The 19,063-nt window shown below is 35.4% G+C and overlaps 2 protein-coding genes across 5 annotated transcripts in view; one reads left to right on the top strand and one right to left on the bottom strand.

Annotated features, from left to right (window-relative positions):
- Positions 1–9,608: 9,608 nt before the first annotated feature.
- LOC127804971 (pentatricopeptide repeat-containing protein At5g66520-like) lies at positions 9,609–11,975 on the bottom strand. The gene has a single exon (XM_052342103.1). The coding sequence runs from the start codon at positions 11,955–11,957 to the stop codon at positions 10,338–10,340; it is 1,620 nt and encodes a 539-aa protein (XP_052198063.1). The 5' UTR covers positions 11,958–11,975; the 3' UTR covers positions 9,609–10,337.
- A 5,032-nt stretch (positions 11,976–17,007) lies between these two features.
- LOC127803012 (auxin response factor 8) overlaps positions 17,008–19,063 on the top strand; it is a 29,320-nt gene continuing 27,264 nt past the window's right edge. Inside the window, exons 1-6 of one of the 4 annotated variants that reach the window (XM_052338994.1) lie at positions 17,008–17,590; positions 17,762–17,874; positions 17,956–18,054; positions 18,152–18,208; positions 18,315–18,470; positions 18,553–18,637. In XM_052338994.1, the coding sequence (XP_052194954.1) occupies positions 17,539–17,590; positions 17,762–17,874; positions 17,956–18,054; positions 18,152–18,208; positions 18,315–18,470; positions 18,553–18,637 (562 nt within the window). In that variant the 5' untranslated portion in view covers positions 17,008–17,538. Of the gene's footprint in view, positions 17,591–17,761; positions 17,875–17,955; positions 18,055–18,151; positions 18,471–18,552; positions 18,638–19,063 lie in introns of those variants that run through there. The other 3 variants (XM_052338993.1, XM_052338995.1, XM_052338996.1) reach the window with 3 other exon arrangements.

Below are 19,063 nucleotides of genomic sequence, written 5' to 3'. Positions count from 1 at the left end.
GTGGAAATCAAACTCCTTACTTGAATGTCCGAGAAAGGAATAATATATACAGCATTACTATACTATCTTCTCCTAAATTCTAGCTGATAATGTTCTCTTCCTATCATCTAGCAGATAGAATACACAATTATTTGAAGTTATTTACAAGATAATGTACAAAATCCTATTCCTATAATTTCTCTTGATTTTTAGGAGTTTTATCCCTTTTGTTCTTCTCTATCTTGATGCAACAGCCCATATCTTTATAACTGAGTCCCATATCTTCATTAGACGACTCTTTTGTTTCATACTCTTTCTCACGAAAAGACTCCTTAGAGTCTTAGGACTCTCCAACACCCCCTCTCAAGCTAAGGAATAGATATCTCTCATTCCTAGCTTGCTAATCAAAGTCTCAAAACCAGGTCTTGACATGGCTTTTGTTAGTACATCTGCCATTTGCTCTGCTATAGGAATATAAATCAGCTTTATACCTCCTTCCCAGATTTCCCTTTGGTTGAAATTCCGGTCAATCCTGACATGCTTCATTCTATCATGCTATACCGGGTTATTAACAATGCACATGGCTGATTTACTATCACTGTACAACCTTATTGGTTGAGTTAGAAGCATTTGTAGGTCCTCCTTTAACCTTACCAACCAAATAAGCTCGCATATACCTTGGGCTATTGCCCTGAATTCTGCTTCTGCACTGCTTCTTGCCACCATTGATTGTTTTTTGTTTCACCATGGGACTAGGTTTTCCCATAATTTAGTACAAAACCCAGATGTTGACTAACTATCCATAACTGATCCAGCCTAGTCTGCATCAGAGAATCCTTCAGCCCCTCTTTCTTCACTCTTTTGAAATAATAGTCCTTTATCAGGGGTTCCTTTTAAATATCTCAAAACGTGGTATACTACTACCATATGTTGTTGAGTAGGAGCATGCATAATTTGGCTCACAATGCTAACTGCATAGGCTATATCTAGCCGGGTTAGAGAGAGATAAATTAACTTCTCAACTAGCTTTTGATACCTTTTTTTATCTACCAATAAATCATCATTCTTTTTCACATATTTCCAATTTCTTTCTAGAGATGTATATCTCGATTTACAACCCAACATTCCTGTTTCCTTTAAAAGATCAAGAGTATATTTTCGTTGGGAGATCACAATACCTAGTTTGCTCCTTGCCACTTCCATTCCAAGGAAGTACTTCATTGTTCCCAATTCTTTGACTTCAAATTCATCCTTCAACTTCTGTTTTAGGGCTACAATCTCAAGAGTATCATCTCCTGTAATAATTATATCATCTACATACACAATCAAAACACATTTTTTCCCATTAGCAGCATGTTTAATTAAGAGGGTATGATCAGCCTCACCTTGTTTATATCCAAACTTAGTGAGAGTAGAGCTGAATTTCTTGAACCATGTCCTTGGAAACTGTTTTAATCCATAGAGAGATCTATGTAGTTTGCACACTTTTCCATTTCCCTCTCCTTCCTCAAATCCGGGTGGAACCCTCATATATACCTCTTCTTCTAACTCCCCATTTAGGAATGCATTTTTTTTATGTCAAATTGGAACAATTCCCAGTCCATATTTACAGCAAGAATCATGCTAGATGTACATCCATTTTGTACATCTTGGGCTACATAAGGAGGTATTATGACCAAAATACCCTGCGCCTCACATGCGCCTCACGCTTCTCTATGCTCCTCATGAGGGTTTTTTTTTGTCATAATACTCCCTTATGTAGCCCAAGATGTACAAAATGAGTGTACCAATAGTATTTTCCTTACAGCAATAGATAGCAGTACTTTTATTGAATTTAGTTTTGCAACTGATGCAAAAGTCTCTTCATAATCTATCCCATAGGTTTGAGTGAAACCTTGGGCAACCAACCTTGCCTTATATCTGTCCACACTCCCATCTGATTTGTATTTGATTGTGAATACCCATTTGCATCCTATAATCTTCTTGTTTTTTGGGATATCAACCACTTCCCATGTGTGATTGTCTTTTAGTGCCCTCATTTCCTCCATTATCGCCTCCTTCCACTTGGAATCAATCAATGCTTATTGAATATTTCGAGGTATACTTGTTTCATCTAAAGCAGTGGTGAAAGCCCTGAATTGAGGAGATAACTTGGAATATGTCAAGTAATTTGATATTGGATGCTTCACACATGATCTTACCCCTTTCCTAATAGCAATAGGAAGATTCAAATCACTGTCAACTGCATTGTTTCCTTCTTCATTTGCTGGACTTTCTCTCAGTTCTAACAATTGGCCGAGTTGAGGAGTTGGATGTTTACCTCTCCTTGAGTAAACTTTCATTTGCTTTTCCAAGCCTAAGTCCTCCCCCAAGTCAGTTTCCATAGGTTCTGCTGGAATTTGGGGTTCTTGAAAGGATGATAAATTGGATAATTAGGCTCAACAAGTGCTGGCTGAGAATAATCAGTTGCAGCTTTTTGAATAGAATTATCATTAGAAATAGAATGAGGGATTGGTAATGGAATGGGCATAGACACGGTAGGATCCCAATGATTGTCTTCCATTTGTGATTGAATATTTGAGTAATAGGACTCATTCTCCACAAATGTTACATCACGAGAGATTAAGAATTTCTGAGATGTAAGGCAAAAGCATTTATACCCTTTTTGGGTAGGAGAATACTCAATGAATATACACTTTGATGCCCTTGGTTCAAGTTTATTTCGATTTGGACTGGTTTGATAAACATATACCACACATCCAAATACTTTGGGAGGAAGAGTGTTTAAAATCCGAACATTGGGAAAGATGGATGTTAGGTTGTACAAAGGGGTTTGGTATTTTAGAACTTTGGAAGGCAGCCTATTGATTAGATAAGAGGCTGTTAGGAATAGAACTAGTGAACATAAGGGATCTAGCCACCTCAAGCAAGTGGCGATTTTTTCTTTCAGCTATCTCATTTTGTTGAAGGGTATAGGGGCACAAGTACTTTGATGGAAGATCCCATTGGTTGTAAGATATTGGGTGAATGAGTGAGTGAAGTATTCTCAGCCATTGTCAGTCCTAAGGATACAAATAGAGGACTGAAAGACATTTAAAATGAGTTTATGGAAATTCTAAAAAATTGTACATGCCTCAGATTTTTCTTTCATTAGATATACCTAACACACTCTTGTGTGGTCGTCAATAAAGGTTATAAACCATATTGCACCATTTAAGTTAGGTACTCTAGCCGGTCCCCATATATTGCTGTGAATCAAATGAAAAGGTTTAGAAGGGATATATGGGCTAGGTTGATGATTACTATGGGTTTGCTTGGCAAGAATACAATGATCACACTTAAGTACCAACTTTTCTTGATTCATAAATAAGTTCGGGTACAAGTGTTTCAAGTATGAAAAACTAGGATGACCAAGACGTCTATGCCATAATAAAATTTCAGAATCCAAACTAACAGTAAGAGAAAACCTATGTGCTACTTGACTAAGGGATTTCTTGTTATCGGAAAGCCAATAGAGTCCATCCTTCTCCTTAGCATTGCCAATCGTCTTCCTCGAGGATCGGTCTTGAAAAACACAATGGGAAGAAAAGAAAGTCACAATGCAATCCAAGTCTTTTGTTAGTTTGCTTATTGATAACAAACTATAACTTAGGTTTGGCATATATAACACTGATTTGAGTAATAAACCAGCACACAAATACTCCCCTTTCCTTTTACCAGTGATTGTGTTCCATCAGCCATCAGTACATTTAGATCCTTATCTCCCATCTGAAAATTATCAAGTGTTGTGGTAGCTTCGGTCATATGATCGGATGCCCCGGTATCTATCACCCAATAATTTTTATTTATTCTCCTAGCAGTCAAGGAAAAAAGCTGATTACCTTTTTGTGCCATAGAAGCTGAATAACTTGGTGCTGCATTCTCTAATTCTTTTGCAATATGAGAGCTTTGCAGTAGTTTCTGTAGGAACTCAATTTGATCATTAGTTAAACCCATACCTTGTCCATTTGCAGCAGTTTCACTCGTGGGAACACTTGTTGCTGCATATGCAGATCTTTCTTTCTCCTTCTTCGGTCTAGGCTTCCAGTTTGGAGGTTTCCCATGTAATTTCCAGCAGGTACTCTTTGTGTGATAGGGTCGGTTGCAATGTTCACACCATTGTTTCTCCCTTGGGTTGTCTTCCCTTTTTGCAGCAGTTAGAGCTGATCCTGAATTAGGTTCAGTTGGTGTTGGCGGCATGACTCTCTTTTGACTTTCCTCCCTCCTCAATGTTCACACCATTGTTTCTCCCTTGGGTTGTCTTCCCTTTTTGCAGCAGTTAGAGCTGATCCTGAATTAGGTTCAGTTGGTGTTGGCGGCATGACTCTCTTTTGACTTTCCTCCCTCCTTACCCATGCAAATACCTCTCGGAGAGATGGTAAGGGCTTGGTACCTAAAAGTCTTCCTCTCACCTCATCCAAATCTGGATTGAGTCCTTGGAGGAAGTCAAAAATCCTCTCCTTTTCCAGCATCTTGCTAAATTTTTGGCTGTCCTCTACACACTTACAGCTAGGATCATAAAATAGATCCATCTCTTGTCATAGCTCCATTAAGTTGTTGTAGTATTCTGTTACTCCAAAACTGCCTTGCTTGGTAGTCCGAATTGCATCTCTAATTTCAAAGCATTGAGCTGTATTTTCTAGGTTGGAATAAATCTCTTGGACAGCATCCCAAACTTCTTTCGCTGTCTTGTAAAATAGATAGGGTCGGCCTATCTTAGGTTCCATTGAATTGATAATCCAAGCCATTAGGATTGAGTTCTCTACCTCCCATCTTTGATAATCTCCTGAACTTTGTGGTGGAGTTGGAATTGCACCAGTTAGGTAGCCATATTTCCCTTTGCCTTTGATCACCAAGGTTACAGATTGAAACCATTCTCTAAAGTTTCTACCGTTCAACCTATGTTGAGTGATCTGCAAAGTGTGGCTATCTAATGAAAGGATGTTGTTAGATGCTACAGCTGTCGGAACTGCCAGCTGTTGAAAAGCCGAACTAATGGAAGTCTCCGCCTTTGTTGGAGCTGCATTCCCATGGCCTTGAGGATCCATCTGCCTTGGATCTTTAGGTTAAATAGAGCCTCTCTCTGATACCACGAACAGTATCAGTTCCTATGGAATGGAACCTGAAACCAACAATTTAGTTTGTGGAAATCAAACTCCTTACTTGAATTTCCGAGAAAGGAATAATATATACAGCATTACTATACTATCTTCTCCTAAATTCTAGCCGATAATGTTATCTCTTCCTATCATCTAGTAGATAGAATACACAATTATTTGAAGTTATTTACAAGATAATGTACAAAATCCTATTCCTACAATTTCTCCTGATTTTTAGGAGATTTATCCCTTTTGTTCTTCTTCTCTATCTTGATGCAACAGCCCATATCTTCATAACCGAGTCCCATATCTTCATTAGACTCCTCTTTTGTTTCATACTCTTTCTCACGGAAAGACTCCTTAGAGGCTTAGGACTCTCCAACATATATAAATAATTCAGACTCTTTTCTTTTCTAAGACACTGCATAAGACATCTAGGAACTCTTTCCTAACCTTTTACTAAATCTGTAAACATCATATGTAACTACTTGTTTGTCTATATAGCTTTTCAATAGGCGCCTCAAAAATTATATGATTTCCATTGTTGACCTACCAGACACAAAATCAAATTGGTTTTTCTTCTTAATTTTTGTTCAGAATAGGCGCCTCAAAAATTATATGATTTCCATTGTTGACCTACCAGACACAAAATCAAATTGGTTTTTCTTCTTAATTTTTGTTCAGTCACTCTCTCCCAAAGTTTCATAGTGTGTGGCTCATTAGCTTGATTCCTCAATAATTTCTACAGCTAATAGGCACGAACATGCTCTTTCTCCACTGATTTGAGTCATTTGACATCCTTTTTGATTTAAGAATCACATTAAATGACTTCATTAATCAAAAAGTGCTTATTCTCCTATGCATTTCAATGCTTTTATCGATATACGGTCCACCTTGCTTTACCATCATTTATCTATTGCAATGCTTTCTTTATTTCATATGGATGTGTACATTTAAAGAAAATATAAATTCTATATATGTGTGTTATCTTTTCATCTATCTTTTGTATCAAGTTGGTATACATTTTTTTACTTTACTTTAATAATTGCCTTTTTTTTTTCTTTTTTGGCCAAATTGTACAGCTTTATGTTTCCTTCATTATGATTCTTTTTTTAAGTCTTGTAATAAGCTCTCTCAGTGTTTGGTTTTTTCATGTACTTTTTTATTTCACCATCAATTTTTATTTTTTTAAATTTGGGACCTGTTCCTTAAGACTCTTCTAGTATCAATTTGGTTGTATTGCAAATAGCAGTACCCACATTTGGTTTGCCTCTCTTTCTATATTCTAATCTATTTTGCCACATTTTTTCCCATGAAAATAGTTTGTTTTTCACCTTTTAAATTCCAGCATCCCATTCTTGGGCTTTGTTCTGTATAATTTTTTTCTCCAGTTTTTCATATAGACATCAGCGACGATAAGTCTATGCCTAGTGGTTAAGCATTCTCTTGGTATAAGTTTAGTATCATTTAAACATAAGTAATCATCGTCTTATGAGAAGTAGTTTATTTGGGTAGTTGATAAGCTATTTTTGTGGTGGTTAATTCTCCATCATGTTTTTTAAACCTAGTGTTGCTGTGATAAGCTTGTATGCTGTTGCAAAATCTAAAATTAGATTAGGCTGATGGAATTCTATAAAGGTGCATCTAGTGCGCTGGGCTCCTGCATTTCAGGCTCTAGGGAAGGTCAATTCCGTGCTGTCTTACTCTTACTTAGCAAAGAGGCTGTACTACTTGAACCTGTAACCTCCAAGTCACAATGGAGCAACCTTAGCATTGTGAATCAAATAATAAAGTTTGAGAAGGCTATTAAAAAAAAATTGAAAATATGTTCTAAATTGGGAAAAAGGGAAAAACGTCTGTATTGATTTTTATAATTTACCATTTTCATGTATTGTCTTAGTGTAGCATGTGTTTTAAATGGTTAGATTGAAGAATACTCTGGTTTAAGTCATTTAGGTATCAATTGTTGAGTGGAAGTATGATTTGTGAGAGTTGTCTTCGGCTTCATAGTTGTAGTTGTGGATTTGGGCTATATATTAGAATTGGAAAGTCAGAGTATGTTAGGAAACTACCTTATCAGTGCAAAAGCCCATTACCAAGACATGTTACCACCACACATTGCATATGTTGTGATTGTTCAATGCCCAATCCAGTACAAAGCCTCTTTTTTTTTTTTTTTTTTTTTTTCGGCTGGGTTAAGTTCAATTTTTTAGTTGAATAATTCACAAGTGGCTATGAGCCTCAATGGGTATGCTTTTAAGTTATTAGCTGCGAAATAAAGTTTCTTTCTTGCAGTAACCTTGTATTTTTCTTGGTTTGCTCTTTTTGGAAGCCAAGTAATTCAGGCTTGATCCTCCTCCATCTATTTCTTCTTTGAGTAAACTCATCAACCTTCTTGATATCTGGATATTCATTTGGCAAATTGTCTTCTATGAAGAACTCAGTGGCATCTATCCTTGATGTTATTGAGGCGCCCGTTTATGTTTGCTGGCGTTCTTGCTGATTTATGAGTAAAATAAGGTGCAAGAATTTAATTGAAAGATAGTCTGTTTATTTTTAGAGTTATCTAATGCAATTTGATTTGGTTAAATACTTTAGCAGTGCCCAACCAGGTGATGAAACTTGGGATCTCAGGTAGTTGATCACTGCTTGTTTTGTGCAAGTTGTTATTATTTTTGTTTGGAGTTAATGTAAATACCCCGGTTTGAAGGAAGTTCTTCCTTAGGGGGGGTGTGATTTGGGCATATCTTGGGTTTGATTTGTTGTTTCAGTTGAATACCAAGTTTTGGATGTTTCTTAGCTTTTGGCTTGATGGTTCTTGTGGATGCCTCATTATCTATCAACAGTAGCAATGGATCCCTTTGGACTTTATTTGAATGTCATAGTTAATTCATTAGGTATATCTGGCAGGCTGGCCAATATTTATTTGTTTGTTAGTCTATGCGTGGAAAAACGTAGAAGGATTCGTTGGTGGAAAAGAACATGAAACATGGTTGAAGACTGTTTGATTGCATTTTTTTTAGTGTTTTATTTCGTTTTTAAAATTTTGTAAAAAAAAACAAAAACAAAAAAATTTCTTGGTTGCTTATTTTTGTTTTCGAACATGTTCAAAAATATTTAAAAATTTGAACACACAAAAAATTGTGTTCATTTTTTGTTTTTATTTTTTCTCAATGTTTCACTCTCCACTCATTTTGATCCTCAACAAACATTATTAATTTTTTTCTCACTAGAGATGTTAAAGGTGTTGGTCCAACTTCACCTGGATCAACCAATGACCTAACAAGAAGGGTGAATTCAAGAGCTTGTGAGTCTTGATTTCAAGTTCTCTTTATTTTGTTATTTTTAAATTATTATGACGTGTTTTCTACTTTTAAACTAATTTTTATCTTAAAATTAAAAGCAATGTATTTTGTATATATTAATCAATTTTGTTAGAGGTAATGGCTTCAAAATGATTGTAAACTAATTGTGTTTTAACTTCTAAACCAATTATGATCAGAATTGGTGTTGTAAATCTATAGAATTGTTATTTCTAATAATTGGATCAATTGCTGTGGCGTATGGTTACGTCTTTTTAACTTCTTTAATGCTCACTTATGGACTTAAACGTTCAAATAATATGTTAGTATTTGCCCTAAAAACTAATTTTGTTTACACCAATCATATTAGTTTTTATTCTTAAAATTTTAAATTAACCTGCGATTTTGGAAGGGAAATGATGACTTTGAAGGGGAAGTATGAACTATGATCTTATATAAACCTTGTGTAGAATAAATGTAATGCGTTTTCACTAAACTAAATTTGCAATTTTTGTCGAGGGGCCAGGCTCACCCTAAACTGACATTATTCAAATAACAAATATTTTGAGAAAAAAATAAATAAAAAATAACAGACAACAAATTTAAACGGGCACATGTATTGGGTATTGGTATCCTCAAAGATTATAGCATTTTTCATTAAGAAATACTACAACATCCAATGGCATCAATATTTTGTATAACACAAAGGGTTACATCACATTTTCTATCGTACATCACCCTTGTATACTAAAGAAAGGAAGGGCTTGTCTTAGTTCAAACGGCCAGGCATGGACACTGAAAACTTTTAACTTTCAGGTTTGATGGGTTTTTTCAACTTATTGTCATATTTACTTGCTTTACATTATTAGTACTTGATTTGTACCTTAATATTTCATTTGGTTCTATTCTTAAAATATAATTATACACATAAAAAAAAGAAAAGAAAGGAAAGCATATCTACAATCTACAGCCTCTTTTTCTTCTATCTTTTATCTTGCCATTGATGCCGGGTGGAGTGTCTGCGTAGGCGGACAATAAGGAATAATGATTGAATTAAGGATTGGGGTATGCGTGCTTGTCTTAACTGTTAAAAACATGATGCTACAAGGAACAAAATAGAATGAATGAAGAAGCAATTCTCGTACAGAATCACAAAACAAAGCGTGCATGGCATGGGATGGGAGAAAAAGAAAACATCATCATTGTAAGGGATACCATGATTATGCGTTGCCGAATGCTAGAAACCTCAATTTTCCCAGGTTGGTGACAGACTGTATTATGGCAGGCAATTCTATTGGCGTTGTGATGTTTCGCTTTACTTAATTGTGCTTTTGTGCGTGCTTGTTTGGACTTGTCTGGTGACTAGACAAACATGACATAATGACCCACTTCCAAGCTCCTCAAATTGCTGCTTCAGATGCTTGCTTCCAATTGGCATCCCACAAAGTTGATTATTTGTGGCAAGAGTCGCGGACAGTTTTTATCCAAGAAAAGAAAGAAAGGGTCCCCTATTACGGACAAAAAAGAATCAAAGAAAGGATGCCTCATGTCATGCCGGCCGGCCGGAGAACACCCTTTTAATACTTAAAAACATTGGACCTCCACTTTCTCTAATGAAACAGAAGGATAAACATCTCAAAGTCAGGTGTACACCTTCCTTTGGTTGTACATTCCTTTACGTTCAACATGTACATGTATTGCACATAAGATCTCTGATGCACAGCATTAGAAATTATTAACTCGTTATAGGAATTTTTATTTCATTCTTTGAAAAATAAACTTGCACTATAAATTTAATATCCTATTCCTAGCAACGGATCTGGACGGATGGGATGAGAAGATACCTTGCTTAGGCGAAGTTTTTCTCCATCCCAAAAACATTGCAGTTAAGCTAGCATGTACAAGGAGTCAGCCTAGGCTACAGGTTAACTAGCTCAGTAGGTATGTCATCATCTTCGGACCAAATATACTTCAAGTGCCTATCGCTCACCATTGACAACAATATAATCTCCCCCATACGCGCATGAGACCTGTCTCCAGCTACAAATTCACATACCACTCCATCTACCTCAATTAAGCTGCACCCAGGCACTTTCCTTACCTTCTTCGCTTCCATTTTCTTGCGTACGTTTTCTACATCACCCCATTTGTTAGCCGAGGCATATATGTTGGAAAGCAACACATGAACGCCTCCATGGTCAAGGTTTCGCTTAACCAACCCATCAACCACTTCCCTACCCAGCTCGAGATCACCACGGACTCTACAAGCATTAAGCAATGCACCCAATACATATGAATCCGGTTCCATGGGCATTTCTCTCACCACGTTCTTTGCCTGCTCTAGCATCCCTGCTCTACCCAAGAGATCTACCAAGCAGCCGTAGTGCTCAACCCCTGGGTCAATTCCATAAACTTTGCGCATGCTCTCAAAGATCCTCAATCCTTCTTCCACCAACCCCATTCGACTGCATGCACTTAGGATACATATAAATGTCACATCATTTGGTTCAAATCCTTCGTTCTGCATCCTTATGAGCAACTCAAAAACACGAGCACTCTGTCCATGATTTGCGAGGCCCGATATCAAAGAAGTAAAAGCATAGACATCTCTATTCGGCATGGCATCAAAAACATGACCGGCTGCAACCAGACACCCACATTTTGCGTACATATCTACCAGAGCGGTGCCCAGTACCCTATCTAGTTCCATCTTGTGTTTATCTATGTAAGCATGAATCCATCTACCCTGATCCAAGGCACCAAGAAAAGCACAAGCCGATAATGTGCTAACCACCCCGGCATGATTAGGCCGGATCCCAGCAAGCTGCATGGTATTAAACAACTCCAGAGCCTCCCTAAACAACCCAACTTGCGCATACCCGGTAATCATAGCACTCCACGAGACTGCATTTTTCTCCGGCATTTCGTCAAACAGCTCTCGTGCAATCCCAACCTGTCCAGACTTTACATACCCATTGATCAGGGCTGTCCAGGTGACTATATCCCTATTCAAGCTGGCATCAAATAACTTCCGAGCGAAGTCCACACAGCCACAAGTAGCATACAAATGAATCAGCCCATTTTGTACAAAATCGTACGACTCCCAGCCCAATTTTACCGCTTGGCCATGGTACCCCAAACCCAATGAGCATTCAGACAAATCCACACAAGCCCGGAGAAGAAACGAGAAAGTATAGTTGTTAGGCAATAACCCACTTCGCACCATCTGTTTGTAGAGGGAAACAGCGTTGGCAGCCTCGTTCTTTTCCACGAAAGCTCTGAGCATGGTGTTCCACATGAAGGTGGAACGATGGGGCACGAGGCGAAATAGGCTGTAAGCGTGTGAGAGGTCGCCGCGGGCTGAGATGGCGCATATGGCAACCAGCTTGCCGGCGGCGAATGGGTCGGAGATGGTGGCGGAGACGATCAGGTGGGCCTGAATTTCCTTGATTTGTGACATTGAAAGCCATGGTTGGTCCAAGAGTGATAGAGCTCTCTGGCTTGATTTCAAATACTTGGAGGCAAACCCAACCGCCATTCCACAACGGTTAGGGAACTTCCATATTTTATATACGTAAATGTTAACTTTTTTCAGTTGGAATTGCATTTGTATTTTGTAATTTCAGTTATAAGATATTTTTTAATATAATTTATAAAAATAAGGGGTTGTTTGGAACATTTAAAACATTTCATTATTCAAAATAAAATTTAAAAAACGAGAGTAAAAATTTGAAAATAAAATAACAATCAGCCCAAAACTTTAATGGGTAAAATAAATGGTAGTTTTAGTACATACCGGATGAAATGGCCCAAGAGCTGAAGGGCCCATATCAGCCCAAAACTTTAGTGGGTCTTCTTCTTCTTCTTCACTTTTAATCCTTCTGGCTCACACAGCAGCATTCACCTAATTGGGAAGTCACTAACCTTTCAATTGGTCAACAAAATAAATCAATAAATAAATAAAGAAACAAAAAAGGAAGCCAGCCATGCATTCCAAGCAATAAACCTATGCATTCCAATGACTCTTTTAACAGAAGAGAGGCTGAAGGACTTTAGCGCTTGTTTACTGTAAGAAGAAAATGATGGGAGAGATGGTCAATTCCATTTGTAGGGGTGGCCTTTAAATTCATGAACTGAAAGAGGGCACTGAGCAGCCCCAAAAGGTAGCCTCTTTTGAGGCCACTACCCTTCCTTCTACCCCCTCCCCTCCCTTTTGAGTTTTGAGTGGAAATCCATCAATTGCCAAACATCCTCTGCCTCATTCTAATGTCCCATCGAGAATCCAGCTTGTCACCCATTTCTCCCTTGCTTTCTGGTCTCCCTAAACAGGAAGAAACGTTTTAAATTTATTTATTTTGTAAAAATAAAAAAGTCATTTATTCTAAGCATGTTAACCCCACATAGGTTAAATTGCAAAAACAGTAATTGAATTTACTATAAGATATAAAAAATCATTAAACTTCAATTTGTAAAAAAAAACTCTTTGAACTTTTTACTAAGGCCCGTTTGATAGCATTTAATAGAAAAAAATATATATTTTTCAATTTATATGAAAAATAAAAACCACCCCTTAAATATAATTTTTCATAAAAAATAGACTAAAACATGTTTTAATAGTTGTACCGTATAATTCAATTTTATTAAAAATATAATGTGTCAAACAGTAAAGATGGAATTCAATTTATTGGATGTGACATTTTCCATTAAATTTTCATGCTATCAAACGAGACCTAAGACACACAAAAATTCATTGAATTTCAATTTTATATACACGTACATAACTACTTTCAATTATTATTAAAAATTAAACATAACTCATGAATTAAATAGTCACTAAACTTTGTACTAAAATATAGAAAGTATATTGAATTTTATACTAAAATATATAAAAAGATAATTGATCTTTTTATGACGTGACATTTTAATATCATATATAGGTTTACGTTATTGGCCACGTCAGCAATCCATTAGTTTCTTTTAAAGACAACTGACAATAATTATCACTACAACAAATTTTAGATTAAGAGACATTTAAAAATGCCTTAATAGATAGTTTATTAGGGCATTTTAACTATTAGGGCACTAATAATAATGCCTTATGTAACTGTGCCCCAAAAATGTATTGAGGCACTTACAAATGTCTCAAAAATAACTATAAATTTAAGTTTGTTGCAACAGTTAAAAATGCTTCAAAAATCACTATAAATTTATTTTTCATATCCCCACAAGACCATCTCTTAACTCTAACTTACTTCTCCCTTAGCTCGAACCCTGAACCTTTCCTTTTTTTTTGCACACGCGTGACCACCTAATTTACATATTATCTTATTAATATATGTGCCTATGTTTATTTTATAGTATATCTAAGTTTCATTAGCATTATTCTATTGGGACACTTCAAATTTGTCTATTAGGGCACTTCATTAGAGTGTCTTGTTAGAATTATTTTAATGGGGCATTTCAAAAATTCTGCCCTATTAGATTTATCTATTAAGACACTTATATTTGTCTATTAAGGCATTTCATTGTCGTGCCTCATTAGAGTTGTTTTATTGGGACACTTCTTTAAATTGTGCCTTAAAATAATATTTTATAGAGCACTTAATTGTTGTGTCTCATTAAAGTTATTGTATTGTGGCACTTTTTTAGATTGTGCCTTAAAATAGTATTTTAGATGACACTTTCTAAAAAATGCCCTAAAAAATATGTCTCAACAAATCATTTTTGTTGTAGTATATGAAATTATACACAAAACTAAAGTTTAGTAACATTTTTGTATATTAGTAAAAGGTTTAGCGATCTTTTTGTTACAAATTAAAGTTCAATAATATTTTTGTACCCCTGTATAAGATTTGATGACTATTTTTATAATTTAGCCACTCAACATAGAGTGCGATTTTGTTCACCCTTTTAAGTCAGTGGAGTTAAAAAAAAACCCTTTAACTGAAAAAAAATTGTAAAACTGTTTAAAAAAAATTAATTATGTTTCAAAAAAATAACCCCCACTGACGGGGGTTACGTTCACCCCATTAAAAGGGTGAACAAAATCACATTCCTTAACATATACCAACTTAATCAAATAAAAAAATTTAATTGGACTCGAGTTTGTAGTTGTTAGAAAACTTCATTTGATTAACATTTGTGTGTGCTTGCATTTCAAATTATCTTATCCATAAATATGAGCAATACTTTCAAATGTATCCCACTTATGTCTATTTCAAAATAATGATAGTAATACACAAAATTATTAAATTATTGTCGAGTTTATTGTGAATCAAACTCATAATCTTGAACTTAAAAACAAATACAACTAATTTGCACTAACTATTACATTACCAGGTTAAAATATTATTTTTAAAATAATTAAACTAATTAATAGTAAGAAAACTTATATAAAATGAATTTCACTTGGCCTTTATCTTTATCCGCTCATAAAACTAGTCTTTGCAAAGCTTATTTGACATTTTAATTCTCGTATTCTATATAAGATTGGTCATAACTTAATACATTATTCGAGTTTGTTTTGTGTAATTTAAGATAAAATTTAAATTATAAATATTTTTAAAAAGTAAGTACATGAAAAGCTTATTTAGTACAAAAATATAAAAAGCTACTTATTAATGAATTTTCACTGTATTGCTTTTAAATGAGCGTCATAAAAGCCAAATAAAAGACTTAATACCAAACAAACCCTTAGTAATAACATTGCTAATTTTCTAACCTTTAAATGCCGTTTAACCATATACGGTCTCTTTCCACCTTACGTCTACCATGTCACGGTCCCACGAAAACAATTATTTAAAGAATTTTGCAACATGGTACCTCAATTATATCATAATATTACTTTGGCCCCTTCATCCTATTTCGCTCTTTTATTTAAAAATATCGTGTAATTTGCAGTATTTACTATTTGTGAAATTACTTAAAAGTTAAGAGTCCTTAGTTAAATAATTTAACTCGTAGTGTAATTAATAGGCATCCTCTTGATTTTTTTTTTATCATTTTTCTTTTTTTTTTTGCTTCACTTTCTTATGTCTTTGTTTTTTAATCAGCATTTATGAATGTTTTGAAAAAATAAGAAAATTAAAAATCATTTATTATTTTTAAAATATATTTTTAGAAACAAGAAAATATATAAGTGGTACCCCTAAAGTTTAAATTTTAACAAGTAATACCATATTATTTGAGAAAATATAATGACTATCCCTGAAGTTTACTATTATATTATAATAATTGTTAATTGAAAAAAATAAGAAAATTGAAATCATCGTATTGTTGTTGTGTGTAACTATGCATGAAAAAACGAATTTTCCTTGTTACAATGGTGTCTCAATGATAGTTAAACTCCGTTAACATTATAGCGATGTATTGTAATAGTAAAAATAGTCATGCTAGTCTTACATCATTGTGTATATCTTGAACTACACAATGGTGTAAGAATATCTAGAATATCCTGTGAAATAATAGCATTTTTCTAATGGAAAACCCAATCAAACTTTCTTATTTATTGGCTTTTTTATCATGATGGCCAACTTTAACCTTGTCATATCTTTTGTGATTGGTTGCCAATAGTGATTTCTCTCGACGTTTTTTTTCTTAATTGGCCATGGCTAGTCTTTCTTCTTATGTAATGACATTAGTAAGTTAAACTCATTTAATTGATAGTTAATAGGTATACAACACGAAATATATTTATCTTTGTCAATATTTTATTCACAATTGCGTTGTTTGCAACATTTGAAAACTATCGATAATAGTGTTTATATAGCCTATAATAAAATCAAATAAGAACTTGGATCATTAATCATCGTTGCGCAAGAAGATTGACTTATCACCCGTGCGAGAAAATAAAAATATAATTATTGTTTCAAAATCCTTAAAATTAAAAGAAAATCGACATGCATTTTTTATTTAAAATAATAGTTGTAACTCTATATCTTCTTTATGTAAGCACACACAAATAGGATTTAATGCAAATAGGGTTTAACAATGGCAATTGTGGTTATTATTATCGTCCAATATTAGCGATTAGATTATTTTAAGTTTGTAATTTTTGATTATATATTCATAGTTAAGAAAAAAGACTAGACATAAAATAAAAAAAATCATTTTATTATATTTTTAATATAATTTAAGCTCATTAGTGTTATTATTTTTTATTAGAGTAAGTTTTTAGATCTACATTATATAGATATACAAATTAATTTTTAAAGTTTTAAAAATTAATCAATACAATTCCTTAACAGGTGAAAGTTTAAAATCCGAGATGGTTAATTGAGGAAATATCTTAATTAATTTAAAAATATTACTAATTAAATAAAATTTAAAAGATATTAAAATGAATTGACCAAAATTCAAATAAAATTGGACCCCATTTAACCATATATCCATTCATAAAATATAAGTATATATATTTATACATACTGATGTGTCCGTACATGACAACGACTGGAGAATGGTGGCACATGCTTGCTGTCAAATCATTTAGCAATGAACGGTCAGGATTCCACGGTACGGATCTCCGGACGGCCTCGATTTGATCTCCCCCACGAGAGAGTTAGAGAGAGAGAGCTTGATTCGTCTTCACTCTCTCTACTGGCGTGAGGCCGAGCTTTGGTCGGGACGATATAAAAGAGGGCCGAGACCGGACTTTTCTCTCTATTCAGCGACAGCGATTGGCCACAAAAAGCTCCGAACACCCCCCGCCCCCTCTCCCCTCTCTCTCACTGACGGACTGAAGCGCTCGGCCAAAAGCAAAAGCCTCATTCATGGCGGTCTCGGGGTGCTCGCGCCGCTCTGAGCTCGGCTGACGCCGGCTTAGGGTTTCTCCCGATTTCGCGAACACGCTTACCGTGTTCTATTTTTCCTGGTTGGTTTGGAAGTGTTGGTCCGTCTAATCCGTGGAATGCGTGTGATTTTGTGTGGAGTATGGTGTGGATTTGAGTTCTAGGGCAATGATGGAGTGTGTACCGCTGATTGAGGAGAGGAGGAGCTTCTTGAGGACGCGTAAGTTGCGTTGCTACTGCGGTTTAGGGCTTAGGATTGTGACAGCTACAGCAGAGTGTTTCGCTGAGTTGAAATTTTGTGCGGTTTAAATTGGTATTATATGTATAGTATCTATGTCAGACATGAAGCTTTCAACATCAGGACTGGGTCAGCAGGCTCTTGAAGGTATTCCCTCCCTTTTATATATATCCTTCGATTTTATTTGGTTTTATGTTTTGTTTTTGCTTATTTTTCTATTTGCCTTTGGCATGCCTTGGACCATTTTCTTTTTCTCATTGTATTTGAAATCAATCTAAAGAAATAGATAAAGAAAATTTGGATGATTTTTGTGAAAAGGCGAGAAGAAGTGTTTAAATTCGGAGCTATGGCACGCATGCGCTGGCCCTCTCGTGTCCCTACCGTCCGTCGGCAGTCGTGTGGTTTACTTCCCTCAGGGTCACAGTGAACAGGTCTTTTCATCCACCACTCTTTTTTTTGTTCCATCAAATAAGTGTGATTTTGGAGTTAACTCACTTGTAATTGGAAGTCAGGTTGCAGCCACAACCAACAAAGAAGTTGATGCGCAGATACCCAATTACCCAAGCTTACCGCCCCAGTTGATCTGCCAACTTCACAATGTTACAATGCATGTGGGTTCTGTTCTTTATACGATTCTCCCTTTTCCACTCTGCTAAATGTTGCGCTGTGCGGACGTTATTTGAAGATTACTTTTTTCTGGAATTTCAGGCAGATGTAGAAACGGATGAAGTGTATGCTCAAATGACCTTGCAGCCCTTGACTCCGGTTGTCTTAAGATATAACATGAATAGATTTTGATTAATTTATTGATGTTGTGGCTGATATCTTGTCAATTGAATGATAAAAGTAATCCTTTTTGTAATTGGCACAGCAAGAACAGAAGGAAACATATGTTCCTGTTGACCTGGGAATTCCAAGCAAGCAGCCAACAAATTATTTCTGCAAGACATTAACAGCAAGTGATACTAGTACGCATGGGGGGTTCTCTGTTCCTCGACGAGCTGCAGAAAAAGTTTTTCCCCCTTTGGTAATTATTTGCCTTCTCATGCTTTCTTGGTTTGATTCCAAATGATAATCTAGTGCAAGTTGCTTTTTCCTCTGTTCATCAGGATTTTACTCAGCAGCCACCTGCTCAGGAGCTTATTGCTAGGGATCTCCATGATGTTGAGTGGAAGTTCAGGCATATTTTCAGAGGTAGGTAATAGTTACGTTTGCCTACAATTTTACCTATTTTCCCTTTCTGGGGTGAGCAAGGTAAGGAGTTAGATTAGCGTTGGTTCACACACAGATTCTCTAGTATAGCTAGCTAACTGAGTCTATGTCTGTACTTGTGCCTAAGGTGCATTATCCATTCCTAATATTGCCTAAATCAATACAGTATCTTTTTGAAACATAAGCATTTGGAAATGGACCAGATTTGTGTAGAAGAACATGTTACTTGATCAGCTTGCTTTATCTATTGTGTTGCTATTTAGTTAGCTGTTGTATTTGATATGTATGCTGCTTGAATTTGTTGTTAATTTGTTAGGCGGTGATTAGCATAATTGGCTTAGGCTCGTAAGTATATAAACTTAGCGAGCCTTTTCTCTTGTAAGGTTGATTTCAATTTTACCTTTAGTA

Source organism: Diospyros lotus, chromosome 6 (genome assembly GCF_014633365.1).
Source record: "Diospyros lotus cultivar Yz01 chromosome 6, ASM1463336v1, whole genome shotgun sequence".
In the NCBI taxonomy this organism is placed as follows: Eukaryota; Viridiplantae; Streptophyta; class Magnoliopsida; order Ericales; family Ebenaceae; genus Diospyros; species Diospyros lotus.
Note: the sequence above shows the minus strand (reverse complement) of the source record. Positions and strands in the feature narration are given on the sequence as shown.

Bases quoted from the DNA above. Each gene is read 5' to 3' on its own strand.
- LOC127804971 (XM_052342103.1), bottom strand. From the start codon at position 11,957: ATGGCGGTTGGGTTTGCCTCCAAGTATTTGAAATCAAGCCAGAGAGCT.